The 17,940-nt window shown below is 34.9% G+C and overlaps 1 protein-coding gene across 23 annotated transcripts in view; it reads left to right on the top strand.

The window, feature by feature from the left end:
• Nucleotides 1-17,940, top strand: part of MCTP1 (multiple C2 and transmembrane domain containing 1) — a gene marked incomplete at its 3' end in the record, with an annotated part of 528,826 nt that overhangs the window by 295,859 nt on the left and 215,027 nt on the right. For 10 of the 23 annotated variants that reach the window (XM_081230423.1, XM_081230441.1, XM_081230443.1 and 7 more), the window contains one exon: nt 16,716-16,886. In XM_081230423.1, coding sequence (XP_081086549.1) covers nt 16,716-16,886 — 171 coding nt within the window. Of the gene's footprint in view, nt 1-6,096; nt 6,157-11,547; nt 11,626-16,715; nt 16,887-17,940 lie in introns of all 23 variants that reach the window. The other 13 variants (XM_081230444.1, XM_081230440.1, XM_081230439.1 and 10 more) reach the window with 2 other exon arrangements.

Raw genomic sequence — 17,940 nt, 5'->3', positions numbered from 1 at the left:
CGGGGAAGTGCTAAATTGACATTGTTAGCTTTTTAATATGCACATCTCCACTGTATACAATTTCATCAGCTCATGGAATTTCCCATTACTTAAATATCTGCTTTTCATTTTCATTGTCTTGCCGATAGCAGATTTTTTCTGCTATGGAAATCTAATCTGTGGCAATCACATAATGTGGGGTTGTATTTACTAATGAAAACAAGAGAGGTGAAGAGCCGACTTGAGGAGTAATTGCTGTTCAGGACAGACTTAGATATTATTTGGAGTAAATGTGTTACCACCTAATAATGAGTAGGAAAAAAATACACCTAAACTTACCCCTGAAAAGGAAGAATGTATAAAGTACATGCTATATTTAAATGGTGTGTTAGCCAGTAAATAATTATGAATTCCATAGTGTTTCCTCTTCTGGGGATAGTAGCATCCTTTAAAACATTCATTCTGGTTTTCCACAAGCACACTTTCCATTGTGCACATTTCTAATTCTGCCCACACTCAGCTGTTGTAGAAAAATGTTACTTTAAGAAGAAAGGGATCGATGTCTCCATAAACTTGGGCAACTGGATAATTATCCTGGTCAAAGTATTATACTTAGATGACAAAATGCATTTTGGCAGAGAAATGGTGATGCTTTGAGTTATTGTAATATTTTATTCTTTAGAAGAAGCTTATCATTGATAATTTATTATAAGGCTAAATTATTCAACAAGAAAGTTTCATGAGCTTAGAAGAGAAGGTGTATATGAATTTTGTGAATAAATTCTGTGGGGGTCAAACAAAAAATGGAAAATAAATAATGAAATAATTGCCTCTATCAGATGGCAAGCAGAAATGATTTTATACTACATTGTGTATGTTTTAACATAGAAGAATGAGTTTATCAGTGGGTATGATAATAAACTTATGTGCTTTCAATAAATCACTTTAATTCTATGAGAAGTAACCATTGTGCTAATATAAAGACATACACATTGCATTTTCTATTCTCAACAATAACAGGTGAAAATTGTTTTAAAGAGAGTTCATCCTTTGAATAATATAATATGACTATGTGATGACATCTCATTAGCATATCTTCTGTTACTTGATGGCTTATTTTTTTAGTAATATATCTTTTTTATAAAGATTTTATTTTAATCACTTAGCATAATTTTAATGAACTATAAAACACTTTATTCACTGGTTGAATGAGGCAATTTATAATAAGACTTTTGGCAAGGATATTGTTAATTTAAACTAGAGAACACTCTCAACACTGTAAGTCTGCAGGGCATAGTTAAACCTGACACCTTGGATGACACATTAAAAATGCATCAGTGAAAACCTCTAAGTGCTTTAATTTAAGAAACGGTAGAGAAACAGATTAACACATTTTTAAGTGTCTCACACAGTCAGACATAGTGGGGAAAAAAGTCATTATTTAACAATTATCATGTCCTTTCTACAAAGACCTCATATCCTGATAATACATAGATGATGATCTTTAAAAAATTGCAAAAAATGAAAACTTTATTGGTCATTTACTTTCTCAACTGTGAATGACCAAAATGGCTTTTCTTTGATGTCTCACTTCAAATGATTATGCCTATGTATTTGAAAAAATTAGTTGCTTACATGTTTTTGAAGGAAAATAAAATTCTTTAAAAAATTCTTTCTATTAATTTTATCCTCCCAAATTTCTGTTATTTGGAAATGCTATAAAGTCAACGTCATAATTAAGGCTTCTAAGAGTCCACAATGCTGCAATAAACAAAGAGCTAATAGCATGAGCATTTGCATTCTAAAGGACTGTATTTTTATCTCAATTAATTACACTCCTAAAATTTGTAGTAAGTTTATTTAAAATAGAGATAGCTTAATGTCAGTAAATATTTGATTATCCCCTCAAAATACATGGAGCCATAATTAAATTTTATATTGAGATGATTTTTTTCCTGCTGTTTTGACAGGGTTTTCCCATAGGTATAAGATATCATACATTTTTATGTATTGTAATTCATAACTACAGGGATTTCTGTAACAATGGCATTACATTTATTTGACCACTCATGTTGAATTTTTAAAATGTTGTGGGTCCTTTGGGGAGAGAATCTGGATGAGTTGGCACAAAGTGAAAGGACAAAATGTAATCTCAAGCAGAAGATGGATTCCATAATGCCTGCGTGCTAGCTCTAAGATGTTTAATTTGGGGTCATAGACTGGCCTTCACATTACTAATGTGTGCTACCAAGTCAGCTGATGGTTTCCCAAGACCCTTTCTGGGCTGATCAAAGGGAAGGGAACTAATATAACTTGACTCCAGGATGATGGAGCTAAGGGTTCGTTCACAGATTACATGGCCTTTTAATTCAAAGGTATATATGTATATACATATAATGTATATCAGATATATTTAACACATATATGTATATATGTTAGATATACATATATATATACACATATGTATGTGTATATATATATGTTAAATTGAGTGTGACCGGGAGGAGATTTATTGGTTTTAAAGCCCGCTAAATGTTTACAATGAAATTAAATCATAATTTTGTAAGGACTGGTTGACAAGCCCTGGTTGACAGATATATATACACACACATGCATGTATTTATATATACATATCTACAAACATACACACACATATGAAACACTTAAGGTAAAATTTCTAAAAACAATAAAAGACAAAGCAAGGCCAGCCTTCAGATACAGGGTGGGTCCTCTGGGGACCTGACCTTGTCTCTCTCCCTTCAACAATATTTAAAAGAACAGTGGGAGTTGCAGGGGGATTATATTTATGTTTAATGAGTATAAATGATATGAACATCTATTTGAGGAACCAGAAAATTGTGTTTCGGTGTGCATTTCTACTTACTTCACATCGCTGTTTTCAATGACACATCGATAGGCTTAGTCAACTTGACGGAGGCATCTGAGAGCCACAGCTTTGATAACTAGATTGCAGTCTGACCAGGAAAGTCTATGAAAATTATTTACTTATGAATTTATTCATTTTTTACCTCTTAAATGCCCAAAGAGGTATTCATAAAAGGAAATTATGCACCCATAAAAACATGCTGTGTAATAATACTGCTACCTGGCTTGACTTTGACATTGGAATCTCAGGCTTCACAATTTCCAATCTATTGTGAATGTCTTGAGTGTCATAGAATTGCTGAATTAAAATAACACGCAATGGGTTTAAAGGCCTGTACATATTAAGGCTAACAAAAGATACCACTTTCAGTAAAATTCAGTGGCTATCCTTGTTTGTCTGATGGCAAAGACATTGAAGATTTCTACAATTTATTTTATATAGAAGGGTGAAAATAGCATCATATTCATTTGTTACGGGAAAAAATGAACTGTCCTTTAGTTTTATTTCTCTGAGAAAAAGAATACATGTTCTAGATTTTTTAATTTAAAATCTCATTAACTCTTAGATTGACAGAAGGTTTTTTGATCTTTGAGGAGAAATTTTCTTAGTCTGTGTTGTTTTTTTCGAGGCAAAAAATAGATTTAAAAACAATATTACCAATGGATCTTGCTACTTAATAAATTCAAAACCTCAGCAGAAGTAGTTCAACAATTCACCATTCAGAATAACTTCACTTATTTTCCTTCATCAACTTGATACCTCTGGCTTTTGTTCTGTTTCCATTTGTTGTTACTTTATAATTTTAGCACTTTTAAAATGGCACTTTCCCTCACTTACCAACCTCTTGTCTTGATGGAGACTGAAGTGTAACTAAATATCTATAATTATAATTTAGGACAAGTCTTCCCTGGGATTCTTGAAGAGTTTATTCTGCTTTTCTTGCCCTCCATATTAAAATCACCACTTTTGTTTAGAACTCATTATCGTAATTCCAGGTGTTTCATTATTATTGTTTTCTGTTTTTGTTATTATTAGAAACTCTAGGGAAAAGAAGGCCTTGGCTAGTTTGCTGTGAATTTTATATTTATCAGAGCTATAAATGGCAAAAGGTTCCACAGGAAAATTAATTTGTTCCATTTCAAATAAAGACCTAAATTTGCATGACAATGTGGGTTGTAAAATGAAATATAAATTTTAGTTAATAATGACAGAAGTAGTTAAACATGGCATGAAAAGCACAGCCTGGGGACTTCAGTGGATCCAAATGTGACTGGTATTTTTGTTTCTCAAATTTTAACAGAGAAATGTAAGTTCTAAATCTTGATAATTAAAACCTCCCCTCCCCGCCGCCAATTCATCAATCTCATTTTGCTCTTTGCATACTAATCACATAATTAGATCATTGCCCTCTGTGTTCATCTGAGGAAGAATGGAGAGTACGGAGTTGGTGCAATTTCAGTATTAGATCACCTTAGACCACCTAAACTTTAAACGAAGTAACAATATTTTTAAATGCTAAATGGTTGTCTTAGTTGTTGTTGAGAAACATTGAGAAAAAACTCAGTGTTAGCTAAGTAACTTTTTATTGACTCTGGGGAAATTATTTGTGTAAGGAGCTTCGAGAAATAATTTCTTTCATACGATACTTTAAAATTTATCCACATTTTGCTAAGCATGCTGCTTAATTAAAAGAGAACTGGGAATCAAGGTAAGAAGAGAATTGGCAGTAGAATAGGAAAAGCTGCATCTTTTCCAAAAGCTAGAATAAGGTTTCTTTGAGTTAAACAGTAGCATAGCATCAAAAAAACTGCAGTCATTCCATCTAAGGTTTGTGCCCTCACGTCCAAATGTAAGTGTATTCTTTTAGAATTTTCTTTTCAGAAACTGATACAACAGTGTGCTAAGTGTGGCAGATGAGAACCATACCTGTAAGGGTAAATGAATTATAACTCTGTAGTGATGGTAAAACCGTGTCTTAAACTCAAGACTTTTTCCCGATGACCCTGACATTAATATGCTACCTGACCAAACCGTATACAAGTAACTTAGGAAAATGTAATTAGTTTCATTAAGAAATAGATTTCATGTAAAAAGCACAGGTAGATTGCATAGATGATCTCTGATATAATTCTAGCTAAACTTAAATTACTCAAATTGCTGCACACCCTAAAGTACTTTAGTTCATTATTATTTTCTGATATGATTTTTGGAAGGATCACTTTGAAAGAAATATATATCCTTAAGCAAATGAAATTCCATGTGACTAACAGTCAATCAAATATTTATTGAGCACCTACTATGCATAATTAGGTATCATGCGTGGTGCTGGACCACTACCATCTTAGTTGCTAACACAAAATCATGGAATAATCAAATAAATTACAAAACGGCTTCCTCTACATCACAGTGTCAAAGGCTGATGCTTTCTCATAACTGTCATCAGTTTCCCATAATATTACCATAATTGACACCCAGAGACAGGATGCAAAACATGAAAGTTTAAAGGATGCATGTAATTTAAATGTTCTCTTTAAAACTGAGTAAATGTGCTTTTGATTGTCTAAAGGCAAATTGGTTTCACTTTATAAAAGTCTGAGGATTAAGTAATAAAATGTCCAATATGAATCCACTGCTTTGTTTCCAACTAAATAGCCACCTTTTCTTAGTATTTTAAAAATTATTTTGGGGGAGCTTCAGTTAACTAAGTAATTTATATCTTATATATTAAATGTTATATCATAAAACTAGGAAGTTTTTAGTAAGGAATTAAGCCAAATTTGACTAGGTATATGTTTATAAATAAGATTTCTGTTATCATTCTTTAAAAATGCTCTGAAGGTCTGTGGTATTAAATTTTTTTGTTAAAAGGAATGGATATTATCTGGTTTATTTCAGAATTTTAAAATATGTTTAAACAGTTCTACTTTTTAAGATAAAATGTTAGACTCAGATATATTAATCAACAACTAATAAAGAGGTAAGTATATTCTTTTAAAATTACAGAAATAATCCTCTCTAAACTTTACTACCATTGTATCAGATATGAATAAGACAAACTTTAATTAAGATAAAGAAATTTATTCAAAAGAAGAAAAAACTTACAGTTTATAAACATCCAAAGTGTCTTTAGCATATATAATTTTAGGGTTTTTACTTGTCTTAATTTTGCTGAGCCAATCAAGTATTCTCAAGACACCTCAAAATTTAGCTAAATATTTGTTTATTTTTAGGAACTCTCAGAAAACGAAGTGGTTGGATCTTATTCCTCTGTGAAGTCTTTCTTTTGGAGGGTAATGTCTAAATCCTTTATATTAATGTTCTGGACTTTTGGTTCTGAATAGTTATTTTGAGAGTTAAATGTGAATTAAGAAATTCCCTTTTTAAAATAGGTTCTCAGATAGATGTATTCATTTGTCTTCTTTATTAACTCTTATTCTAAGTCATTTAGGTGACTCATTCTTCATTTGTAAAAACTAAGAACTTCATATATTTAATATATTGCTTTGAAGTCAGTTCCTTGTGGGCCCAAATTTATCCCAGATTCTTAACAATTAGAGGCCCACAGATCTTTCAGGAATATGATGGCACTGTCTAGAGGTTCCATAAAGGTTCTTTTTCCCTTCTTGTAAAATCTGTTCCATCTATCTGGGAAAAATGTACTTCTATTACGGTGATCTTGTACTATATACATACTAGTTAGTGTTTTTTCTTTGGAAAAAAAATCCTATGAATTAGAAAACAGCAACTCTGCTTTTGCTTTGAATAAAAAAAAAAAAGAAAATTCCACAGAGAACTTGTTTTCAATGCCATTGCAATTTAATGTTATTTACGCTTTCATGACTTAAACATAATGAGTTCTGTCATCCTTTTCCTCTGCTTTAATTCTGCATTGTGCAAGGCGTGATTTATGCCTTTTTGCTAATGATTTATGCATTTTTACTAATGCACTCACTGCTTTGCCTTCAAAAGTTTCCCTCTTTCTTTGAATGTTCACACTTGGCACATGATTACCTAGCAATAGATACTGCAATGAAAATGCTACACTCATAGAACTTTGCCATTTTCTTTTCTTGGCTCTTAAACTGCTCATGACTGAAAACTACATTTCTCCTTTTAGAATTTTAAGATTTGTTGCAGTGTCTCATAAGCAGACTGGCAGGTACTAGATTAAGTTATGCATCGACTTGACCAGTGAGCAAGTAAACCCACATCTCTTTACCTTCTGCCTCCTCCACACACACATTTTTTTTTTGCAGTCTTGTATTTGTGTGAGCTCATTTTAATTATTATAGCCTCTTTATTTCCTTTCAGTCTACTGATGGCTGCCTTCACTGATGTTATTCTGTATCGTTGGTAAAATAATAATATTTCCTCTTATATGTTCATGCATTATCCATGAACACACAGAGTGACTGCTTTAGAATTGTCCCATTACTTTAAATGGAAAATGGCTTTTGGGAAAATTTTTTTCTCTGTTTTCTTAAGACCCACAATTACTGTGAGCTCATATGCCAACAAAGCAGAATTCAGGGGTGTTCTGTGTTGTGTTTGTTCTGCATGCAGCAAATATGCAGCATGATCATTTTGAAGACTTGCCACCAGGACCAACTCCATAAACACTACTTTTCAAGGGTTTTCCTTTCAAATGATTTTTTTCAGCAGCTTCTTTTCACTTTCTACTTCCAAATTAGTCTTCCACTTATCAGTACTTCCCTTTTGGTTGTATCCATCCTTAAATAGTCTTTATTAACCTTTCTCAATCTCTTAAATTGTCTTATTTTAGAATATCAAATATGCACATTTAAAAGATAGCTTTTTTTGTGTCTGAAGTACAGTGATCTATTGTCTTTCTTCTGAGCATATATTGAGTGACAAACGAATGGAGTTATAAAAGCAGAACCTTTCGGGGTCATTTATTTTATCAATGAGGAAAGTAAGGCCCAGAACAGTGATGCCATTGCCCTGGAGTACCTAAATGGTATGATCAGGGCCAATATTTCTCTTTCTGAATGTCATAGAAATAAATGTTTTGGTGAAGACTTAAAGCACTCGAGTTCCTTTTGGGGTTGATGAATAGAGATGCAATATATAAGTAGAGCTGCCCCTTAGTTAGTCTTCATTGACAGCCTTTCAAATTCTTATTGCGTTATGTGACCCTCTCCTCCGCAGCTCCTTAAGCCACCAATGAGTAGATATGTTTCAGGGCTGTGATGTTGCTGTATTTTAGGTTCCACTTTATAAAATCAGAAAATCAGTGACCAAGTCTGCTTTAGATCAGTGTGATCTTTCATATTCACATTCAAAGGTCACTCTGATAACCAGCCTCATTGACCTTTGCCCCAGCAATGTTTGTATTCTGATGAACTTTTAGAGGAGATGTATATGAAAAGAGGTTTCCCATAAAATTTTCAGATATGCAGAAAACATAACAGCTCAGATAAAATCTTACATGAAGAGAGTATGTGTGCTTCCTGAATTAAACAGAATGTGATTTGAAAGAAAAATTTAACAGTTTATTTATAAGGACTAACACATGTGTCCAGCAGACAGTACCTGAGTTACACTGAGTGAAACTAAACCTGGTGAGAACTTGCTCAACGAATGTCAGTGCTACTTGCTGTATCTTACTTTTCTTGAGAGCAGAATAATGGAAAGAAAAGTGATAAAGGGATATTCTAATTTTTCCAAAAGCATGCCATTTATAATTTATCAAAACATGGTATCTTAGGACACGAAACATTAAGCAGTGGTTATGGTAATTATCATGTTTCTCTTGAGAGTAATAAAAATATGTGAAGCCAATTGGATTACTCTAAGTCAGAATTTCATTAAAGACTTTTAACTTCCCATTAAAGGATGGCAATTCAGTGCAGTTCTTTCAAATATTTAGTACATTTAAGTTTCTTCTCAGTTATCTCCATTGAAAGACATTTAGATTCTGATGACTGAGAGCTAATTGAACAATCCATCTTATGAGAGCATTGTAGTGAATTAAAGAGAGATTTTAATATTGTTTAAATGGAGAAGGCTGGGCTATGCAAAGATACCTCATACAAAAAAATGGAGAATGGATCGTAATATGAAATGGGTGAAAAGGAGTGCACAGAATACAGAACAATCCAGAGTTATGTGAGATCACTACCTTATGGTAGGATCAAACAGAAGTATGGTTAAAGGAAGACCCTGCAGACCAAGGAGAAGAGATATTGCCTTTGTAAAACAAGAATATGATCCTTTGTGGAAGTGCTTACATTCTGAACAACTCAACTGTATATGACATACACCCAAGAAAAGTTCAGGTATTATTTCTATCAATAGGTGTGAAAGTAAGACCCTCAGGAAAAAAAAATTAACTTTTAATTTAAAGTCTCGAAAAATGTCTCTGTAAGTCAAACACGGGACTCATTATTTCTTTACCATACTATTGGTAGAAACCTATAGATTACTTCAGCAAACCAACAAGGTTACAAGTTATATGGTGCTTTTCTATTAGTATATATTTTGAGCAAATACAGTAAAAGCTTAAGAGCATTTGTTTGGCCACAGTTAAGTTTAGAGAGGGTAGTTAGAACATCTGAAGTAAACATAAATACCTTCCTGACAACATAAATTGTATCAAGAAGCAGTAGAAATAGGAAAGAAGGTTTACAGATAAAAACCTGGAGAATTTCTCTAAGGATTATAGCACCAGTGAATCATCTTTTAAGAAAAAAAGGGATCGAAGCTTTATTATTAGATGAGACACTTCAAACTAGGCTGGACAAAGCACGGGGAGGGTTTTCTGTAAAGGCAATCCTGCTTTGAGCGGATGGATGGACTGTAGAACAAATCTACTTATCATCCAGGTGCAATTCACTGGAATAAACTCAGCAGGAAAAGGGAAAGATAGAACATGCCTGTGCCGGGGATTGAGCTAATAATTGCTCCACGCTCCAAGCTTTGCAGCACAAAACAGTCATTCCAGGCTGTCATTATCTCTTCTTTGTAGTGTCTGTGGATCATTTGATTAAATAAAAGCATGTGCACCTCTGTGCTGAAGATAGAGGAAAGGGCTGCCTCCACACACAGCCATTGTAAAGACACAAGCAATGTCTTTCACTCCAGTTTCATAGTGTCTAGGTCTCATTTAGAAGGATTAGGTTGTACACAGGTTTAAAAAAAAATCCAAGATAACAAAAGCCAAGGATTATTTATTTGCACACAACAGGGAGAAGATTGGTATGACTGAGTGTTCCTTTAGCCACCATTAAGTCTAAACAGACTTTTTTGGTTTTGTTCTCTGTTTTAATCAGGATCTAGAATAATAGGAATTTATCATTAGTGATCCAGGTTTTAAGGAATGCAATTAGTAAACTTTATTAATGAGAACTGGAACATAGAAGTGTTCTTAATTTGTATGAAAGATTCTACAGCTTCACCACCTTTTTAATGAGACTACAGTTTGTTATAGAGTACAGTTAACTCTCATATGTTTTGCTTAACAATATATGCTAGAGTTACTACTACTCAAAAACTTTTTCTTCCTTTAAGCCCTTGATTAGCCTTTCTTAGTAATCTATACCTAGGGATATATTTCATCTAAACATAAGTCAGAGTATTTCAACAAATCCTGTACAAATTAAACGTATTTTGGGGGGTGAACTTCGTAGGCTCTGTCCACAAATTGAGATGTAGTAGGGAAAATCGTCAGTTAGTTATCAGCAATCCCAGATTCAAATCTCAGACTTGCCAATCTCCAGCCATTTGGTGTTAAGTAGGGTATTTATCTTCTCTGTGCCTCAGTTTCTATACCTTAAAAACACTTGTCCCGAAAAACACTGGATTATGAAAACTCCAGCACATAATAGCTGCTCAATACATGTTTACTTCTTTGTGCGATCTAACCCATCTTTCAGACTGGCCTAATTCAGTCCTCCTTGTTGATATTAGTAAAGCTGATGACTCTCATCATAATTCTGTTGTTTGGAAACTTTGTCTAGCTGCTCTAGAAGTCATTTAATACAGACTTTAACTCCACCATGATAACTTCCTTCCATTGTTTCCTGTTCATCTGTATCTTTTTTATCCATCTCTTGCTGCTCTTGGTCTTAGTAGTGAAGGGAACTTAGGGTTATTTTTTTAGTAGCAAAGGCAACAAAGATAAGTATTGTGTGGGGTAAAATTTCTCTGTTACTTTAGAAATATCTCTTTAAAAGTTACAAAAGATTCACATGTGAGATACAGTTAACATGCTTATAGTTATTGCCTGTCCATGCAACATTTATTCTTCTGGAGCCTTATCACTTTTTTGACTTTGGAAACAGTCTCCAAAAATTTTGGAGCAACAGACTTGGGAAAGTGATTCTTTCCATGATTTCTCTTGCTCTGTTTCTTTTCTCTGCTACACCTACTAATAAAACCCTGAAACCACTCAAACCGGATCCATCACCATATAATCTCTGTACTTTATTTTCTTGACTACTGCAGCATTATGTTACTAAAGAAGGGGCTGGAAACTATCGTGGCATTGGCATTTGTCTTCATTGTGCTAGGAGACATTTTCTTACAGTGACTTGAGAAGCAAATACATATTTTTTTCAAATAATATTTTTTAAAGAGTGATGCCAAACTCTGATTGACATGAGGTGTTGATAGTTGCCCAAAGATTTCCCATGCGGCTCTGATCATTCATTTCCATCCAGACATGCGGCAGGACTGCTTCTCCTGTCCTGGGCTTCTGCAGAGCAGAGCTTCAGAATGCTCATTACCAAAATGCACAAGTAAGTTCAACCAGTTTGTTTATGTTTTCTGAGCTTACATGAGCTGTGAACTCTCATGGCTGACTTACTCTTCTGAAAACCATTCGGTATCCTAACGTCTTTTATGTATATGAAAAGGGATTGAAGTCCTGAATTTGTTTTCAAGGAATAATGTACATAAGCTAATATTCTGTTTAAAATGCCAGCTCACTAATTCTAAAATCTTACTAAAGATACACGTCTTTGACTAATTACCTGAGACTTTGAAGTTTATATTATTACCTGGTGTCTGGATATTCTTTACTAAATCTGAACTTGGATGAATATTCCTTATGAGAGTGGATCTCAAACTTCAGTGTGCATGAGAACCACATGGGGCACATGTTGGAGAAACATGTGCAGCTCTGCCCACAAGAACTGAATCATATCCTGGAGGATCAGGCTTGGCGATTTCAACAAATTGCCCATTAAAACTGGGGAATTACTGCTTTCAAAGTTCAAAGAGTACTTCTTCCTTTTATGGAGTTGGCTCTTTGCTTCGAAGCTGGGTTGCTTTTCCTTTTTATTCTTCCCTTCTTTTTTCTTTCCCTCCTATTTCAACCAGGACATAGTTGAAAACATTACCTTAGATGACTAAGTACCAGCTGTAATATGTTAATTTTATTGAGGGATTTCTTGGATGTATTTAACACTCCTTGCCCTTTAGGTGCTCAATAAGTAATTTTTGGTTGACCGATTATCAATTATTCAGTTAATTATTTAAATACATCCTATTAGAAAAATCATTAACAAAGGAAATAACAAATTAAACAAACCACATAATTTTTCAGTGGCCTCCTATTTCTCTCTTTAAATGTTCCAAATACCCAGACCAATGTGCTTTCATCATCAGTAAATTAGGAAGCAGAACTAAAGAAGGACTTTAATTAGCATATATAGTATCCATCCCAGAGAGTGGATGATGTCTACAATTATAGTAATTAATACTAGTTATTAGAACATAGGAGAAGACCAGTGTGCATGTACCTTAGAACTTTTAAAGCAGGGGCGGGGGGTGGTGGTCTCACACTTGAGTGCATATCAGAACCCCGTCCCGGGAGGGCTGGTTAAACCAGAGCAGTGGGCCCGGCATCCAGAGCTGATGATTCCGTTGGTCTGGGATGGGGCTAAAGAATCTGAATTTCTAACAAGTTCCTGGGTGACACTGATGCCACTGCTCTGTGGACCATACTTGGAGAGCTTTGCTATACAGAGGAAGGAAACTTTAACCAGAACAGCAAGTTACTCAGAAGCTATGTTGGGGAGCATTAACGCTAGTGCTTTTCAAAGTTTGTTTGTTTTAGTTGTGGAATTCTACTTGTTCCCCAATGAGTTCCCCAAAACTTTGATTTAAAAACTAAGTTTAGGGGCTTCCCTGGTGGCGCAGTGGTTGAGAGTCCGCCTGCCGATGCAGGGGACGTGGGTTCGTGCCCCGGTCCAGGAAGATCCCACATGCCGTGGAGCGGCTGGGCCCGTGACCCATGGCCGCTGAGCCTGCGCACCTGGAGCCTGTGCTCCGTGATGGGAGAGGCCACAACAGTGAGAGGCCCGCGTACTGCAAAAAAACAAACAAAAAACAAAAAAAAAAACAAAACAAAAAAAACTAAGTTTAGTATTAGCTATCTTAAGTGGATTAAATCTTCTTTGTTTGTGGAATATACTTTTTTTCCATTCAGACCCCAACAACCCCCCCCGATGACCCCCCTCACACAGAGCAGTGCTTTTAGTACATGGGGGCCTGGTGTACTGTCTGGAAACCGTAGATAAGAAAACTGAGGCCCAGAGAGGGAGCAATGTGCCCAAGTCACATAGTCAGAAATTGCTAGAAAGATGCAAGTAGACGTTTATGCTAAGCCCTTGTCTTTTCTCCTGCTGGTAGCCTAAGTTTTATATCTTCCCCCTTTACCTTATAATTTTATTTCAAGTTCCTGTTTTTCACACTCAGACTAAATATTTATCTGTTTCATGACTATGTAGCTGGTCAAATCACAGCTGAATTAAGAAGTCTCTTTTTAAAAGAGTACCATTTTAACAAAAATAAATTGAAAAAAAATCACTTTAAAAAATGATATTTGGTTAGTATGTTTTTAAAACCCAACCTTTGTTTTCCTTTTAGCCTTTTATACAGGTCACCTTAATTTCAACAATCACTAGCCCTGTTTTTGTTAAGAAATATTCTCCCCTCCTCCACTCCCCACCCCTTAGCTTCCCCAGTCGTTTTGGGAATGTTCCTCCAGGTTATAGAAAAGCATTTGGTAACAACTAGTGGCACTAGGTAAAGCCTCCATTAAGTTCATTCTGTTTCTGTGAAAGCATGAAGGATCCCATGGAAAGCATTCCTTCTCATCTTAAAAGTAAAATTCTTGTTCTCCTGTGAAAAACGGGAGGAGGAGAGAGCAAGTAAGGGTTTCAGACCTGGTACCATTCAAGAACCTAACTCGGCATTGCTAACCGAAGTTGCTGTGTAACCTACATTGTACCCAACTGTTATTTGATGAGTGCAGTGTATGACATGTGCTGCTAGAGTGTGTAGGAAATGTCATTAAGTACATCCATCTGCAAGCTGGAATGTTGTAAGTTTGAATACATGTGCTCATATGACAGAGAAGTAGAAGGTGATGTCATGTATTAGCCACACAGGAAAATGTAGACCGAATGTCATTTCAAATATAAGCAACTCACCTAACTGAAGAGTACCCTTTAGCAACATTGTACTTAAATCATGACTACTTTAAAACCTCTGGGAGAGTCTCTGCCCTAAAGACCAATATTGGAAGAAGCTCAGGAATAAAGGTCAGAAATACTGAGTTCTGGTCCCATATCCATCATTTATTAGCCCAGCCACTTGGAGCCTCAAATTTCTCATCAGTAAAATAGAAATAGCAGGACTTGCCTTCCTACTTCATAGGGTTTTAGTGGAAACCAAATTATGTAATGTATATATAGGCACTTTCAAAGTCGAAAGCTCTATATAAATGGGTAGTTTTTAACTCCTTAGTCTTCGCTAAGATAATTATTTCTTCTTACTTGCCAAAAATTTGTTTTCCTTCTTTGCCACTCATACCCCTTAACAAAAGTTTCAGATGCATAGTTGACAACCTGATTCTCTAGAGTCTGCTGTTGTAGTCTCAAGAGCAGCAGTAGTCAGATAGATAGATAGGCACTGAAATCGATTGCTGCATTATATAAAATAAGTAGTATGAAATCTTAGAACCAAAAAAAAAACTTGAAAATTATTTGGTGCAATGAATTCTAAACAATTATTTTAATCTGAGAAATCCTTGGTTCAAACACAATCAATGTGGAAACCCAATGTACTGATATAAAACAGATGGGAGCAGAGGGACTTCACTGAAGTGGGGTATGGAGTCCTGTGGAAGTTACAGGTGCTCCATGTAACCTTGGCTTCTCTTCAGAACACAGGTGACACTGCTCTTGGGCTCACAGAGGTGAGGGATGTGTAGGCAAAGTCCTGCATTGATATTAATAAGGCAGAGCTACCAAGAAGTGGTGTTTAAAATTTGCTGATCACCAAGGCAGGGAAATATGCAATGTGATTTAGAAAGATTTCCATGGACATGTTCAAATATTAAAAGTATTATCGGGCTTCCCTGGTGGCGCAGTGGTTGAGAGTCCGCCTGCAGATGCAGGGGACACGGGTTCGTGCCCCGGTCTGGGAAGATCCCACATGCTGCAGAGCGGCTGGGCCCGTGAGCCATGGCCGCTGAGCCTGTGCGTCCGGAGCCTGTGCTCCACAACGGGAGAGGCCACAGCAGTGAGAGGCCCGCGTACCGCAAAAAAAAAAAAAATAATAATAATAATAATAATAAAAGTATTATCTTTTGAAGAATATAGTTTTCATTTTCCTAATAAGCATCCTGAAACGCAAGACTTTTGATAGATTAAAAATGGCTATGCCATTATTATGGTATGGGGGAAAAAGTAAGAATCCAAAGTGGGACGGGGAGTTATACAAAATAGACTATCACTTTAGTGTGGAAAGAATTAGACCAAAAGTAGAGCTAATCCATAATTTAGAAGTGGAGTACTCTGAGGTTGAGAGAAACATTGAATTTCTTCATGAAATCACTATAAGTGAAGAAAACGTGCTTGACAACATAAAAAAAAACAGCAATTTTATAATACTCCTTGGTTCTGAATCCAGATTGAAAAGATCTTTAATATTTTAGCTACTTTCTCTGGCTTGTTTTATATGCTATTTAGTTCAAGAGATTATATGGCATTTTTAGACTTGCTGATTTTTAAAAATTCTGAGTTTGTTCACTGACTTGAGTACTGTGACTTAGAATTGAACAATTAAAAGTTATTAAAGAAAATGTTCAAATACTAGAGAACTAAATCCAGAAACATACCTGCCAATATAAATCACTTATGTAATTTTTTAAATTTGTGATGCAAGTTTCAGGCATAAGCAGGCTATCTCGGGAGGGCATATTGACTTTTCTCTGTTCTGTGGTACCTTAAGTAGTTTTTTAGAGAGCTGAAACTCAGTTATCTCTTATTGTGGCAATAAAGAAGTTTTTTAATTGTCTGAATAGAACTTAAAACTAATCTTAGAACTAAAAACCGACTGTAAAATCCACTTGTAACACGAAAAAAGATTTTCAAAAACTGTTACTGACAAATGCTAGATGTGTTTATTATGATTTTTCATAATAAAAACTTTGAAGTAGCAGAAAAACTGTTACTAATTAAAAATTACATATCACAGTGTGGATGAGGCCTTTTGCATTTATATTTATTTATACATATTTAGACAGGCATATTTGACACATATGCAAATACTCTGTGATATTCTTAAAATGTAATTTTAAGAGTTGTAAAAGTAGACTTTATTTTGAGCACACACCTCTTTTACACAACCTTAAATTTATGAGATAATAATTTAATATTTATCAATAATTATATAATAAATGACTATTAATTATTTTTAAAAATTGTAACTGCCTATTTTTTATTTTTGAAAAACTATAACAGAGGAAAGGGTAATGCCAAATGTGGTATTTTGGTTTAAAACACAGTAATCTAATTCTGTTTTCCTTTGCCACAAGTTTCAGACCCAAAGTTTACGTCTGTCAGACGTACACAGAAAACCACATCTTTGGAGAGGAATAGTCAGCATCACATTGATTGAGGGGCGAGACCTCAAGGCGATGGACTCAAATGGGTTGAGTGACCCCTATGTGAAGTTCCGGCTTGGGCATCAGAAGTACAAGAGCAAGGTGACCTATCTCTTGTGTGTTCCCATCAGTGCTTGGAAGGCAGTGGTTGGTTAACAGCCATGCTCTGAGACATGAAAACACTAGACACTTTTTTAATGCTTTACAGAACTACTTTTCAACATCATGTCAGGCAACAGTACTAACAATTGTATTGCATTTCTTACTTTATGTACTGTGTGACCTTTGGTAAACTATTTCTCTATGTCTCAGTTTCTTCACCTATCACACGGAATAATACTAGGAACTATCTCTTAAAAAAAAAAAAAAAAAACCCGGAGCAAACCTAAGTCAATACCTGGCACATAAAGTGCTCAGAAAATGTTGGCTACTATTATTACTGCATCTAGTACTAGTGCAAGTACTACAAATAGCACTATTTGACATGTATGAAAAATCTTTGTGCATTACTCTGAACCATTTTTTCAAACTGAGATGCACCAATGCAGATTGCAAGCTTTTAAAAATTTATTTAGAAAACAGAGGGCCAAGGTCCTGCTGCCACTACAGCAGTGTGCCATGGCACAAGTTACTTTGCCTCTCCATACCCCCATTTCCCCATCTGTGAGAATGAGAATTAAAATAATGCCTACCTAAAAAGTTATTGAGAAGATTGAATACTATATGTCATGCATGTAAAGGGCTTAGAATGTTGCTTTGCCCATAATAAATACTCAATAAACAGTAGTAGCGGAAGGAAGAGGAAGAGTAGCAGCAGTAGTAAGTATATTATGTAATAACACTTGTATTATTAGTAATAACATATTAAATATTCATATCACTATCATATTATTAGCAGAAATAATAATAATTAGTAAAGGTCATAGTACTCATGGTTATATAGTGATAGTTACATTTATCTGTGTTGCATCCACATACAGCCTCTTTAATGGTCAGCTTCTATAGCTGGTATTCATTGACAGCTTGGGTCAACTGATTACACCCATCTTGTATTAGAAATATCAGAGGTGATTTCTTAGCAGGCTGATTGGTTACCTTCTTAAGTGCCCACATCGAAGGGGAAGGCATCACTTCTGACCTATAGGAAATCATATAG

The sequence above is a fragment of the Mesoplodon bidens genome (assembly GCF_964165515.1).
Source record: "Mesoplodon bidens genome assembly, chromosome: 4".
Lineage (NCBI taxonomy): Eukaryota > Metazoa > Chordata > Mammalia > Artiodactyla > Ziphiidae > Mesoplodon > Mesoplodon bidens.
The sequence above is the reverse complement of the archived record's forward strand: the minus strand, read 5'-3'. Positions and strand labels throughout refer to the sequence as shown.